Source organism: Musa acuminata, chromosome BXJ3-7, assembly GCF_036884655.1.
Source record: "Musa acuminata AAA Group cultivar baxijiao chromosome BXJ3-7, Cavendish_Baxijiao_AAA, whole genome shotgun sequence".
Taxonomy (NCBI): domain Eukaryota; kingdom Viridiplantae; phylum Streptophyta; class Magnoliopsida; order Zingiberales; family Musaceae; genus Musa; species Musa acuminata.
Genome location: NC_088355.1, coordinates 40,751,705 through 40,763,835, shown reverse-complemented (window position 1 = coordinate 40,763,835; position 12,131 = coordinate 40,751,705). Strand labels below are relative to the sequence as shown.

The window sequence follows — 12,131 nt, the reverse complement described above, 5'->3', positions numbered from 1 at the left end:
TATATATATATATATATATATATATATATATATATATATACTGCGATAACTAATTAAACTCCGGTACAGCGCACCGGGGAGTGGCGCGCGTTAACGAACGCCACCTTGAGCTGTAGACTCGGATCGACAACGCCCCAAACGCGTGTCTTCGCCTGCCTTATCTCCGGGATCGCTTCCTCTCTCTTCCCATAGGACCAACGCGTCTCCTCCTTCCTTTCCGTAATGTTACCTTTTTCTTCTTTCTTTTTTTTTCCTTTTTCCTTTTTTTTTTTCCTTCCCTTCCCTTAAAGCGAAATTTCGGCAGGTAATCTCCATCAGATCACCACACATCATCCACTCCAATTTGCGTATCTTTCTTTGTATCTTTTCCTCCCTTCCTTGCACGTCTACAGTGGCCGAAAAGAAGTGAGTAGAGCGAAGGCTCTCCGTGTATCGTCGATTGGATACGACATCGGTTTCATCTTGTCGTCGTCGTCGTCGTCTTCTATCCGTCGAGGTATGAATTCCTACCCATCCTCCAAGAATCTGTCGTTTATTCGATTGGCATTGAAAGGAGCAGCGGGAGGGGGGGATTGGAACGAGCGGTTACTGATCCGATCTGTTGGGCCGGGCCGGCAGCGAGCGTGAGTGGGCGGGCGGACGGGCCAAGATGATGTCCAGATCGTACACCAACCTCCTCGACCTCGCGTCGGGGAACTTCTCGGCGCTCAGCCTCGGCGGCCGGTCGCGGCGGATGTCGCGCACCATGACGGTCCCCGGCTCGCTCGCTGGGCTCGATGAGGACGATGACCGCGCTATCAGCGTTTCCTCCGACGTGCCCTCCTCCATCGCCCAGGACCGCGTCATCATCGTCGCTAATCAGCTTCCTGTCCGCGCCCGCCGTCGTCCCGACGGCCACGGCTGGTCCTTCGCCTGGGACGATGACTCTCTGCTCCTCCAGCTTAAGGGCGGCCTCCCGGACGACATGGAGGTCCTCTACGTCGGCTCCCTCCGCGTGCACGTCGACCCCCGAGAACAGGACGAGGTCGCACAGGCCCTCCTCGAGCGGTTCCGGTGCGTGCCGGCCTTCCTCCCTGCCGACGTCAACGAGCGGTTCTACCACGGCTACTGCAAGCAGGCGCTGTGGCCTCTCTTCCACTACATGCTCCCCTTTTCCTCCTCCGAGCACCGCGCAGGCGGCCGCTTCGACCGCGCCCTCTGGGAGTCTTACGTCCTAGCCAACAAACTCTTCTCACAGCGGATCATCGAGGTGATCAACCCCGAGGACGACTACATCTGGATCCACGACTACCACCTTATGGCCCTCCCCACCTTCCTCCGTCGCCGCTTCAACCGCCTCCGCATGGGCTTCTTCCTCCACAGTCCCTTCCCCTCCTCGGAGATCTACCGCACTCTCCCCGTCCGCGAGCAGATCCTCAAGGCCCTTCTCAACTGCGACGTCATCGGCTTCCACACCTTTGACTACGCACGCCACTTCCTCTCGTGCTGCAGCCGCATGCTCGGCCTCGAGTATCAGTCCAAGCGGGGCTACATCGGCCTAGACTACTTCGGCCGCACCGTCGGCATCAAGATCATGCCCGTCGGCGTCCACATGGGCCAGCTGCAGTCCGTGCTCCGCCTGCCCGATAAGGAGCAGCGGGTCGAGGAGCTCCGGCGGCAGTTCGAGGGCAAGACCGTGCTTCTGGGGGTCGACGACATGGATGTCTTCAAGGGGATTAATCTGAAGTTGCTCGCATTCGAGCATATGCTGAAGTTGCACCCCGAGTGGCAAGGGCGGGCGGTCCTGGTCCAGATCGCCAACCCCGCACGCGGCCGAGGGAAGGACGTCGAGAGCATACAGGAGGAGATAGTGCAGAGCTGCGAGAGGATTAACAAGGCTTTCGGGAATAAAGGGTACAGTCCGGTTGTGTTCATCGATCGCCCTGTTCCCCTCGTCGAGAGGATCGCGTTCTACACCATTGCCGAGTGCGTGGTGGTCACGGCGGTCAGGGATGGCATGAACCTCACTCCCTACGAGTACATTGTCTGCAGACAGGGCATCTCTGGTGCTGATTCGGGTTCCAATGCAGAGTGCCCAAGGAAGAGCATGCTGGTGGTCTCCGAGTTCATCGGTTGCTCCCCGTCGCTGAGCGGTGCCATTCGCGTCAACCCGTGGAACTTCGAGACCACGGGCGAGGCGATGAACGAGGCCATCGCGCTCTCCGACTCGGAGAAGCAGCTGCGGCACGATAAGCACTACAAGTATGTCAGCACCCACGACGTCAGCTTCTGGTCCAAGAGCTTTCTGCATGATTTGGAGAGGACCTGCAAGGATCACTTCAGGAGGAGATGCTGGGGGATCGGTCTGGGGTTTGGATTCAGGGTGGTGGCTCTCGATCCCAATTTCAGGAAGCTCAGCGTGGATGGCATCGTGTCCGCCTACGACAAGGCAAGGAGTAGGGCAATATTTGTGGACTACGACGGCACGTTGGTTCCCCAGACATCCATCAACAAGCAACCCAGCGCAGAGATTATAAGGATCATCAATGCACTCTGTGCCGATAAAAAGAACGTGATCTTCGTTGTCAGTGGAAGAGGGCGGGACAGCTTAGGCAAATGGTTCTCTCGGTGCAAAAAGCTTGGGATTGCAGCTGAGCATGGCTTCTTCATGAGGTTTGCTCTTCTTCTTCTTCTTCTTGCTTGTTTTCCTGTTCTAGTTCCAATTTCGTATGCTCCGCAGGCCAGAACATTTGAGTCGCAGGTTCCTCACCAATTTAGATGTCAGGCTCAAAACAACAAAAGAACCGCCTCATGCATGGGGCTCCTGCCAATGCATTGGAGGATACGAGGAGGGTGGCTTTACCCTCGGCATTCCAAACAATATGGTGATATGTGTACTAAAATATGGTTAACGAGAGATATGTCGTTGTCTATCGGATGTGATCGATGATGGAGAATGTGGCCGTGCAGTGGTTGTTGTTACGTTCTTCTCTGTATCTCTTGGCTGCAACACTTGCTGCTGCTGCTTCTGTGACGATTACTTTTGGATTTGATTGCAGATGGACCAGAGACAACGAATGGGAAGCCTGTAGCCAGAGCACAGACTTCGGGTGGATGCAAATGGCCGAGCCAGTGATGAAACTATACACGGAAGCCACAGATGGATCATATATGGAGACCAAAGAAAGTGCTTTGGTGTGGCACCATCAAGACGCTGACCCTGGCTTCGGATCTGCTCAGGCTAAGGAAATGCTCGACCATCTCGAGAGTGTGTTGGCAAACGAACCAGTCTTGGTGAAGAGTGGTCAGTTCATCGTCGAAGTGAAACCTCAGGTAAGCATCGACTCTCCACTTCTTCTATGTCAATCAACTACACCCTTCTGTAAGCAATGCATTCCTCGGATACATGTTCGCCACGAGCATAATCCCGTTGCAGAGACACCGTAGAGCATCGATCAGCATCCCTTTTCCTGTTTTGATGATGCATGTGTCTCCTCCTGTTGCATTTCCATACGTAGGGAGTCAGTAAAGGCTTGGTGGCAGAGAAGATCTTGTCGTCGATGATGGAGGACGGGAGACAAGCGGACTTTGTGTTGTGCATCGGGGATGACAGGTCGGACGAGGACATGTTCGAAGGCATTGCTGGCATCATGACGAGGAACCTGGTCGCCCCCCACACATCGTTGTTTGCTTGCACGGTGGGGCAGAAGCCAAGCAAGGCCAAGTACTATCTGGATGACACCACCGACGTGGTAAGCATGCTCGGAGCACTCGCTGAATCCTCTGAAACAACCTCCTTCCCCGAGGAGATCCCCGGACCACCACCCACGCTCGCCGAGAACAGAACCGAAACATCACAATGACCGATCCATCAGCTCTCTTTCATGGAGAACCAACAGGATTAATCCGGATTGGTTGCACTTGTTCAGATGGGTGGTAGCTTCGTTAGCATTCACGTCCACAAACTGAGCTGAAGACACCGAATGCTTTCAGGCCTTCCTAATTGTTTCCATTTCAACTCTAAATGGGAGCTCTGTTCTTAGATCCGAGTAGAACCAGTTATGAAGTAGATATCACTATTGATATGATTTCTTCTGCCATTTCGAAACTCTTGTGGTGCTGGAGATCTTTTTCGATGCAGCTAAGTTTTAGCAATAACACAAGTGTTTGATGTTATTATTTTGGTTCATTGTTTGCGTCTCTGCACACGGACGGTTCTCTGCTTGTTCAAACAGGTCCAAGAAGGAAGAAGCAAGGACTGCTCCCGCAGGACATGGATAACAACGACGACGTGCATTGCAATGCAGATGGGCAACCAAGAAAACAGAGAACCTCCTGAGATAGGCATGTCGTTGTTGCTGTGCTTGTGGTTTTTGGCCTGTTAATTTTCTCTTCTACTGCCTCTACTAAAGGGTAAGCCTTTTCTTAGTGAGTAATCTGCTTGTAAATGTTTGATTGTCTATAAATGCAGATCACATGCAGTATATGTATATGTCTATAAATGTTTGATGTAAAATGTCACATATAGAATGGAACGCAAGCTAAAATTATATTTAGAGTTTTTTTCTTTTTCATGTGTTTATACCCACCGAGCACTTTTACCTCCTCCATTTTCCTTATAATTTTAAATATATAGAGATACTTTTGATATATATTCAATAGTTTTAATTGATGAATCCAGTTCGATTTGATTGAATAATCAGTTGATTATTAAATTAAAACAAAATAATTCCAAATGTTTGTTTGGATGTCGACTTATACAAAGATCAAGATTGGATGAGGTTAAGATTTCTGACATAATCTCCTCGATAACAAAAAAAAATTAAAAATTTTGAATTTTTAATAAAATAGTGTTTATAATGGTATGAGCTTTTAGATGTATACCTAGTTATATTCCTCCACTTGCTAACTATGTGTTGAGTTATGATTATAATTAATATTTCTCCCGTCACTTCGTATGATATTAAATTTTTTATCATAAAATTATATGAATAAAAAAGAGAAATTTATATATTTTATTTAAATTTATTTTTTATCATAAAATTATATGAATAAAAAAGAGAAATTTATATATTTTATTTAAATTTATTATTTGATAGGGTTCGATTGGATGTACGGAAATATAATTTTTTTTATTTATTATAACAAGAAAAGCAATCATAAGCTTACTTTTATTTTTTTATGACAAGGAAGATTAAGTTTTCTAATCCTTTAAGGTATAAAAATATGTTTCAAATAGAGGAAAGCTCTTCTCTTTCTTTGAATCACTCAAATCCATTTTTGGAGATCTCAAATTACTAACTTGAGTATTGAAGAGATTATGTCGGAAAACCCCTCTCGACCTCGATTTCTACCATAGGGATTCTTTGGACAATCCTACATAAACAGGTCTAGACTATGTTAGATTGATCAGGACGTCAATGATATTTTTCCTTAACACTATTTTTTATTTATCTCTTAGTTTAGGTAAAATAGATTATGATAAATTTATTTATTTTTTGTATATATGCTTACAAAATCTAATTACTTAGGACATATTCTTATCTTTATGACTACTATATGATATGTAAAGGAGTTAATAACCAACCATGTGAAGTCATGCTTTGGGGGTTAATTATAAATTACCCATTGTAGTTAGACTTTTATAGTATTCTGATCTTTAGACTTAATAAATTTATAATAAAATTTTTATAGTTATGAAAGTGAAATATTTAACCTCATTTACCTTTACGTTATCGGTTTTATTACGAAAGATATAATATGTGACAACATGTATAGGAATGACATAAAAATGATAAACAAAAAAGTATTTTCAACATCCAATTATATTTCCTTTTGTTATATCCTAATTAAAACTTCTTAGTTGATTGTTATAGTGGTGGCAGACGACACTGTCGAGCCGCGGGTGGTTGTTAGCCACCGGTGGTTGTTGTGATAGTAGTTGATGAGAATGACATGGTATTCGACCTTGTCGATGTGGATTCAAACATCATCAACCAAGGCAACAGCAGCTACCATGGTAGTGATAATGGGTTTGATAATGGTGGTGGTGGATCTTATGGATGTCATTGGAGACAAATGAGGTGGAGTCCTGGAAGTAGAGTTGAGAAACTTTTGCGACTTCTTACAAGGGAAGGAGGAGGAAGAAGGAGAGAGTGTGTGACAGCAAGAGATGAGACCAAGGGAGAGGAAGAGGAAAAGGACAATGACATCTACGTCGATATGGCCATTATCCTCATCCTCTTCCTCTTCCTTTGTCTCATCTCATATTGTTGCTCTCCGTCTTCTTCTTCCTCCTCTTTTCACAAGAGGTTATAAAATTCTTTCAACTTCACCCCACCCATTTCCAAAGACATCCTACCACCATCATCAAATCGTCATCGCTACTGTGGATGCCCACCCTCACCTCAGCCATCGATGTTCAGATCCATTTGGACAAGGTCGACCACTACCATAATAACCACTCACGACCCTCGATAGTATTATCGTCCGTCACTACCACAAGAATCGATTAATAAATTTTAATTAAGATATAATTAAAAATTAAAATTATCTTTTTATCTATCGTCCTTAACGATATTCTCATACGTATTATATCCTTCGTTAATAAATCGGTGATATTACGATAAATAAGATTAAATATTTATTTTTATAAATTAATATAAATCTTAATTCCAGTGACGGAGATAATTAGCCCCATTATTTTGCCGTCTCGTTTTATCGCACGCGGCTTTTGACCTCAAGGCCGAAACTTCGCCACCGCCCCCTCCCCTTCCCATCTCGAGATCCTCGACGGAGCCCGAGGCGCCGACCACCACGATCTACGCTCCTCCTTTCCCATTACGACTCAGGGTCCCGATGGTCTGATTTCTACCCTCTCTCTCCCCGATCGCAATCGACTGGATTTTGGTTCGCATCAGGATGGGCTGCGCTGGATCCACTCCCACCAAAGGAGAAGGTGAATTCCGATCCACCCTATCGTTTCGGTCCATCGGAATATATTCTTTCCTCTTTCGCATGAACTTGAATCCTGTTGTTGTCTTGATTGTCAAATCGTTGCTGCGTTCTGTTGAATCGCCAATGACGACGGGTGATGTTCATCTCTTCGTGTGTAGCGGCGTTCTGTTCTCGCTGCTGTTTGATTGATAGATTCTCATCACAGGAGGGAAATTTTGATAAGGGGTTTCTAAAATGCATCCAGAATAGATATGTATCGGCATCGTGTATCTCTTATATTCTACTCTTTCATGAGTATTTCCTTTCCAATTGTTTCTGGTGCATCTAGTGTTTTGCCTGTTCAGTTCTCATGCTGATTAGTTAGAGTGCATTAGTTGCATCTTAGACGGTAAAGTCTTTTATTGGGTAGACGTACATATAATGTTGGAGTCTCAGATATTTAGTTCATCTATGCATGGAATGTATTGCTATTCAAACCTTGATCATTCATACAGTCACAAGAGGTACTCTGCTATCACTCCTCCACGTATGGAAAGTTGGCAAGTGAGCTGAGTGAAGGACATAGCTCTATTTTTAATTATGGGGAGTCAGGAGAAAAATATGACGCTGTTTATGTTGACTTGCTAAATAGGAGTAGTCACGTTTGATTGTGCATCAATACCGTCGGCCGGTGAGTTGGCTCCAATTGGCACGGTTGGTTCACTGCCAAAGGCGTAGGTTCATCCTTATGTCTCCTCCACGCCGATGTGGGAGTGCTGATGTAGCGAACCCGCGTTGGAAGTCTACATGGGAGGCAGTTTGCCAAGGATTATTTGACATTGGAGCGGTGAGGCTAGGTAGAGGAACTGAGATCTACTCAGTCGCGAGGTCCTCTCTTGGCTGTCGGGTCATCTTCAAGCTGCAGGGTTGTCTCTTGGTCGCCAGCGATCCTGCACAATAGGTTGGCACCGGGGGGTTTCCCGGCTCGACCCCTCCGATGCTTAAGTGAGTACAAGACGGAGGGGATGAAAGAAAACAGTACGAGCTGTGTAAAAATGAGAGAGTAAAGGATCGAGAGAAGGTTGCCTGTTGGTCCTCCCCTGTGGCTTGGCCTGGGATGTGGCTCTTATACCTGGGTGTTGTGCACTCTTCCTCTGCATTAGCCAAGGTGGTAGAGGTATTAATGAGGGTGTGCCCTATGCGGCGAAGGAGTTAATGTGGGTGGCTTGCTATCAGTCATCAATGCAGAGTGCTGTCAGCCATAGATGCATGGCTCGAGATGTCAGCTAGGAGGTGAAGAGGCTGGGACGTGCCACCATTGATGGTCGCTGGTTCCATGCTTTTGTTGTCATTTAGTCCACGTGGTGAAGGGAGCTGGACGGTGCCAAATCTGTCCCTATCAATGTTCATCCACAAATGTGACTTTCTAAATTTTTTGGAAGGGCTGGCTGTATCGGAAATTAAATCATAAATGGACTCATATGCATAATAAAAACCATGCCGCAATTTTGCTGCTAGTATCCAATTTTTTCAGATGATACCTCCTCTTTGCGAGCTTCTGGTCTTGTGCCAAACTTGAACTTCTATCTGCAATGAATGATTTGTCGTAATGTATTGTGATGTAGAAGTCATTTTTAGCTTTGAGTGTTTTTCAGGTATAGGGACTTTGTCAATGATGCTTATGGAATAAATTAGAAAGAGTACTTGAAATATTTTATTTTGGATATCTTTAATTAGGATTTATCATTTTAATCCTGGTTGGGAAATGGTAGACTTACACAAGGAGGGTGGACTTAAAACTGATTGTTTTAAGCATGTTTTTTCTCCATGCTTATTTATGCTGAACCTCCGTGGTACTCACCCTTTCCCATTGATACTTGACTCCTTTCACATAGATGCATAGTGCTCATCTTGCTTAATTTATGACAATTATTGCACTTTCATCCTAGTCGAGGCATCATTAATCATATTATTTGAGCAATAAATGAAAACATTTTAGTCAATTGAATGTTTAGAATGTATTGCATTTAGTTTCTAATTTTTGAATCATGTATGCAACTCGTGTTGTGCTTTTCAGAGAAATAATATGACCTATTACTAAATGATGTATTTGAGGTTTAATTGTACCAGAATGACATTTTTTGTGTTTCAGATGTCTTGACCTTGTAACACAATGGATAACTGTACCCTGAATTTTATTGCCCATAGATTCATCCATCATAACTAACTCATGGACTTTGCTTTAAGTTTGCGCTTTTTACTGGATACTAATTATGTTGTTCCCTATTCTTCAAAATGTTCTGTATCCTGCATTAAGTATATCAAAGATTCTGTTTGAGAATGATGGAATTTTTCTTGTGAGTGATGTTAACATATAAGCTATGCAAGGATTTTATATAATGCTTCTTAACTTTAACTCTCCGTTTTGTTTGTGTTTTAACATGCTGCTAACATTTGTACTTGGCCGTCAGCCTGAATGAGTCTATTTATGATCTGATTGGCTTTAATGATCGTAGAGAATACTAAGAAACTCCGTAAACCAAAGCCCTGGAAGCATAATGAGCCAATAACCCGCACACATCTCAAGCAGATGTGTGATGAATTCTGGGATACTGCTCCTCACTATGGTGGCCAAAAAGGTGCTCATTTCCACAGAAATAGCTACAACTGTTTGCTTTATTAACCTGCAGTGATTTCTTTCGCACATGACCTTTCAATCAGAAACCTTTATTGTTATTGTTGTATTTCAAGTCTTTCTAGAAGTAACTGAAAAAGCATGAACTGAAATTTAGATGTAAATGTCATGGCACAGTAGGAGGTTCCTTTTTAGTTTTTCAAATTGTATTCTACATTCCGATACCAGAAAATATTGGACCAGTTTTGATCCCAAGCATAATGGATATTGATCTATGCTTTATAAACAAATTTTGCTCAATTTTAGGTTTTTGTTTGGGATAACACATTTGCAAAAATAACACTTGGTTTTTGTTTGGAACAATACATTTGCAAAAGGAAAACTTCTCTAAGTAAATGGAAGCTCATCAACATATTACATATATGAGAATCTCTATAAAACAAGTTTTGGCTAATGAATTTTTGTTCAAGGTTACAAATTTTGAAATAAATTGTTTCATTAAAATTTGACTGTATAAGTTATGTTTGCATGCATTTTAAGTGGTGTTTAAGAAATCTTGGTTTATTTTTGAAACTTAAGTGTCTGGATTGTTATAGGGCAGGTTTCTTGCACAGCTACTAAAAATTTCCATCATGATCATAATTTGAACACATGGAACTTAAAAAAAATTCTAAGGATGTTTGTTATAAGTGCAGACACCACATTCTAAATGTAGCAAATGATTGATTTCTTTCTTGGTTGATGGTATTATGTTCAATTCCATTAAAAGCATTTTATTTAAGAAGGTTCCAGCCAGTTTAATATTTTATGAAGTACTGTTGTTATGGAGAGACTTGCAGTCTTGCAGTGCTATGGTGCTTCCAATATGTTGTAAAAAGATTATAGACCTCCAGAAATATTATTTACAATAAATAAATTGTCCTGTCTACTATCATTTGCAATGGAGAGGTTTTTTTCGGTTGATTGGTTTGCTTCATTATTTTTATATTTTTTTTATAGGAATTGCCTTATCTGCTTTAGCAGCTTTCTCACTGCTCTTGAAGATATTTAGAAAAGCCATATCTAGTAGGAAATGGAGCTTATAACTTTTAGCAGAAAAATATGTATAATCAAAATAAGACATATTTCTTCGGTAAAATGTATTTATCTTCTGTCCACTGACCTAAAGAGCTTTGACAGGCAATAAAATTAAAAAAAAATGCTCCCTGAAAGAGTAAATCTCTGAAAATTTGTGGAATTTTGTAGATTACGTTGCTAATTATTCAATATTAGGAGAGAGTCTTAAAAGTTTTTTCATTCTTAACTGAATACCAAATTTAGCTATATATGCTTCTAGTGCAGATAAAGAATAACACTCTTAAGGGGGGAAAAGAAAAACTTTGTCAAAATTTCAAACCAATTGAAAGGCGGTTTCACTTCGTAGTTTGTTCTGCGAAATAATGAAGTGAAAATACATCTTATTGAGAGTCTTTAATCACTTGTTTTAAATGGGGACCTTTCTTGAACTGAAGTAATTTACAACATAGAAAATTCAAACTATTGTTTTCTTTGATAAAGAGAATAATAAAATCGGCAGAAGTAATTTTATATTTCCCAAACATAGAAAATTCAAACTAGCATCATTATATTTCTCAAGTAATTTTCCTATCTAGGTGATACCTGCTTCGTATTGTTCACGTCGCTACACTCTTTTATCATTTCATCACTATAATAGGTTATCTGTTATCTGCTTCTTTGATATCAAATCCTTAAACGGATTGGATACGGCACAACAATGACAACTACATATTGAATGGTCGCATAATTTATGAAAAGCATGCATATGGCACATTTGTAATTCTTGCTATCTCGAGTATCAGGGTCTGTGTTAATAAAACAGGAGCCTAGTGTAGGAATGTGAAATCCTAACAGGTTTTAGTATCAAGCACCACAAATTCCAAACAATTCATCTTACTGTGGCAGAGATATGGGATGCACTCCGAGCTGCAGCGGAAGCTGATATAAACCTTGCACAAGCTATAGTGGACAGTGCAGGCATAATTATTTCAAATGCTGACATGACTCTCTGCTATGATGAAAGAGGTGAGAACAATCTTTTGTCATGTTTGTCTTTTACACACTTTTATTATTGCATGTGCAAAATTCTTCCTCTTCCTCCATTTCAGGTGCAAAATATGAACTACCGAAGTATGTTTTGAGCGAGCCTACTAATTTGATTCGAGATAGCTGACCAAAAAGCCATGTGCTCAAGTGCGAACCATACATCGATGTTGACCATGTAAATGACTTCTCTTCCCTCCCTTGTCGACTCCAGTTAGTGATTTCGTTAAGAGAATGATTCCAATAATTTACTTGTCAAGCTTCCTCGCAAAGTTTCACGAGTAGCATCATGTAATGGTTAAGTTGATCTTTAGTCATTGTCATCATGTATTTAATTTTATGGTTGCATTGGGGGGAGATTTCACGTTCCGTAAATGACAAATCAAAGATATACCTTTACTGATTCACATCATGCAGGTTACTAAGCAAATGAGAACGCCTGTAATTACTTTCTGCTGCTTTTAGTGCATTCCTACATGCT

The 12,131-nt window shown here is 42.3% G+C and overlaps 2 protein-coding genes across 2 annotated transcripts; both read left to right on the top strand.

Moving 5' to 3' along the window:
* Positions 1-649: 649 nt before the first annotated feature.
* On the top strand, positions 650-4,115 carry LOC103993017 (probable alpha,alpha-trehalose-phosphate synthase [UDP-forming] 7). Its single transcript, XM_009412943.3, has 3 exons — positions 650-2,652; positions 3,039-3,312; positions 3,498-4,115. The coding sequence occupies exons 1-3, from the start codon at positions 650-652 to the stop codon at positions 3,840-3,842; spliced, it is 2,622 nt and encodes an 873-aa protein (XP_009411218.2). The 3' UTR covers positions 3,843-4,115.
* A 2,571-nt stretch (positions 4,116-6,686) lies between these two features.
* On the top strand, positions 6,687-12,057 carry LOC135643718 (uncharacterized). Its single transcript, XM_065161042.1, has 4 exons — positions 6,687-6,937; positions 9,432-9,554; positions 11,513-11,632; positions 11,716-12,057. The coding sequence occupies exons 1-4, from the start codon at positions 6,901-6,903 to the stop codon at positions 11,778-11,780; spliced, it is 345 nt and encodes a 114-aa protein (XP_065017114.1). The 5' UTR covers positions 6,687-6,900; the 3' UTR covers positions 11,781-12,057.
* The last annotated feature ends 74 nt before the right edge of the window (positions 12,058-12,131 follow it).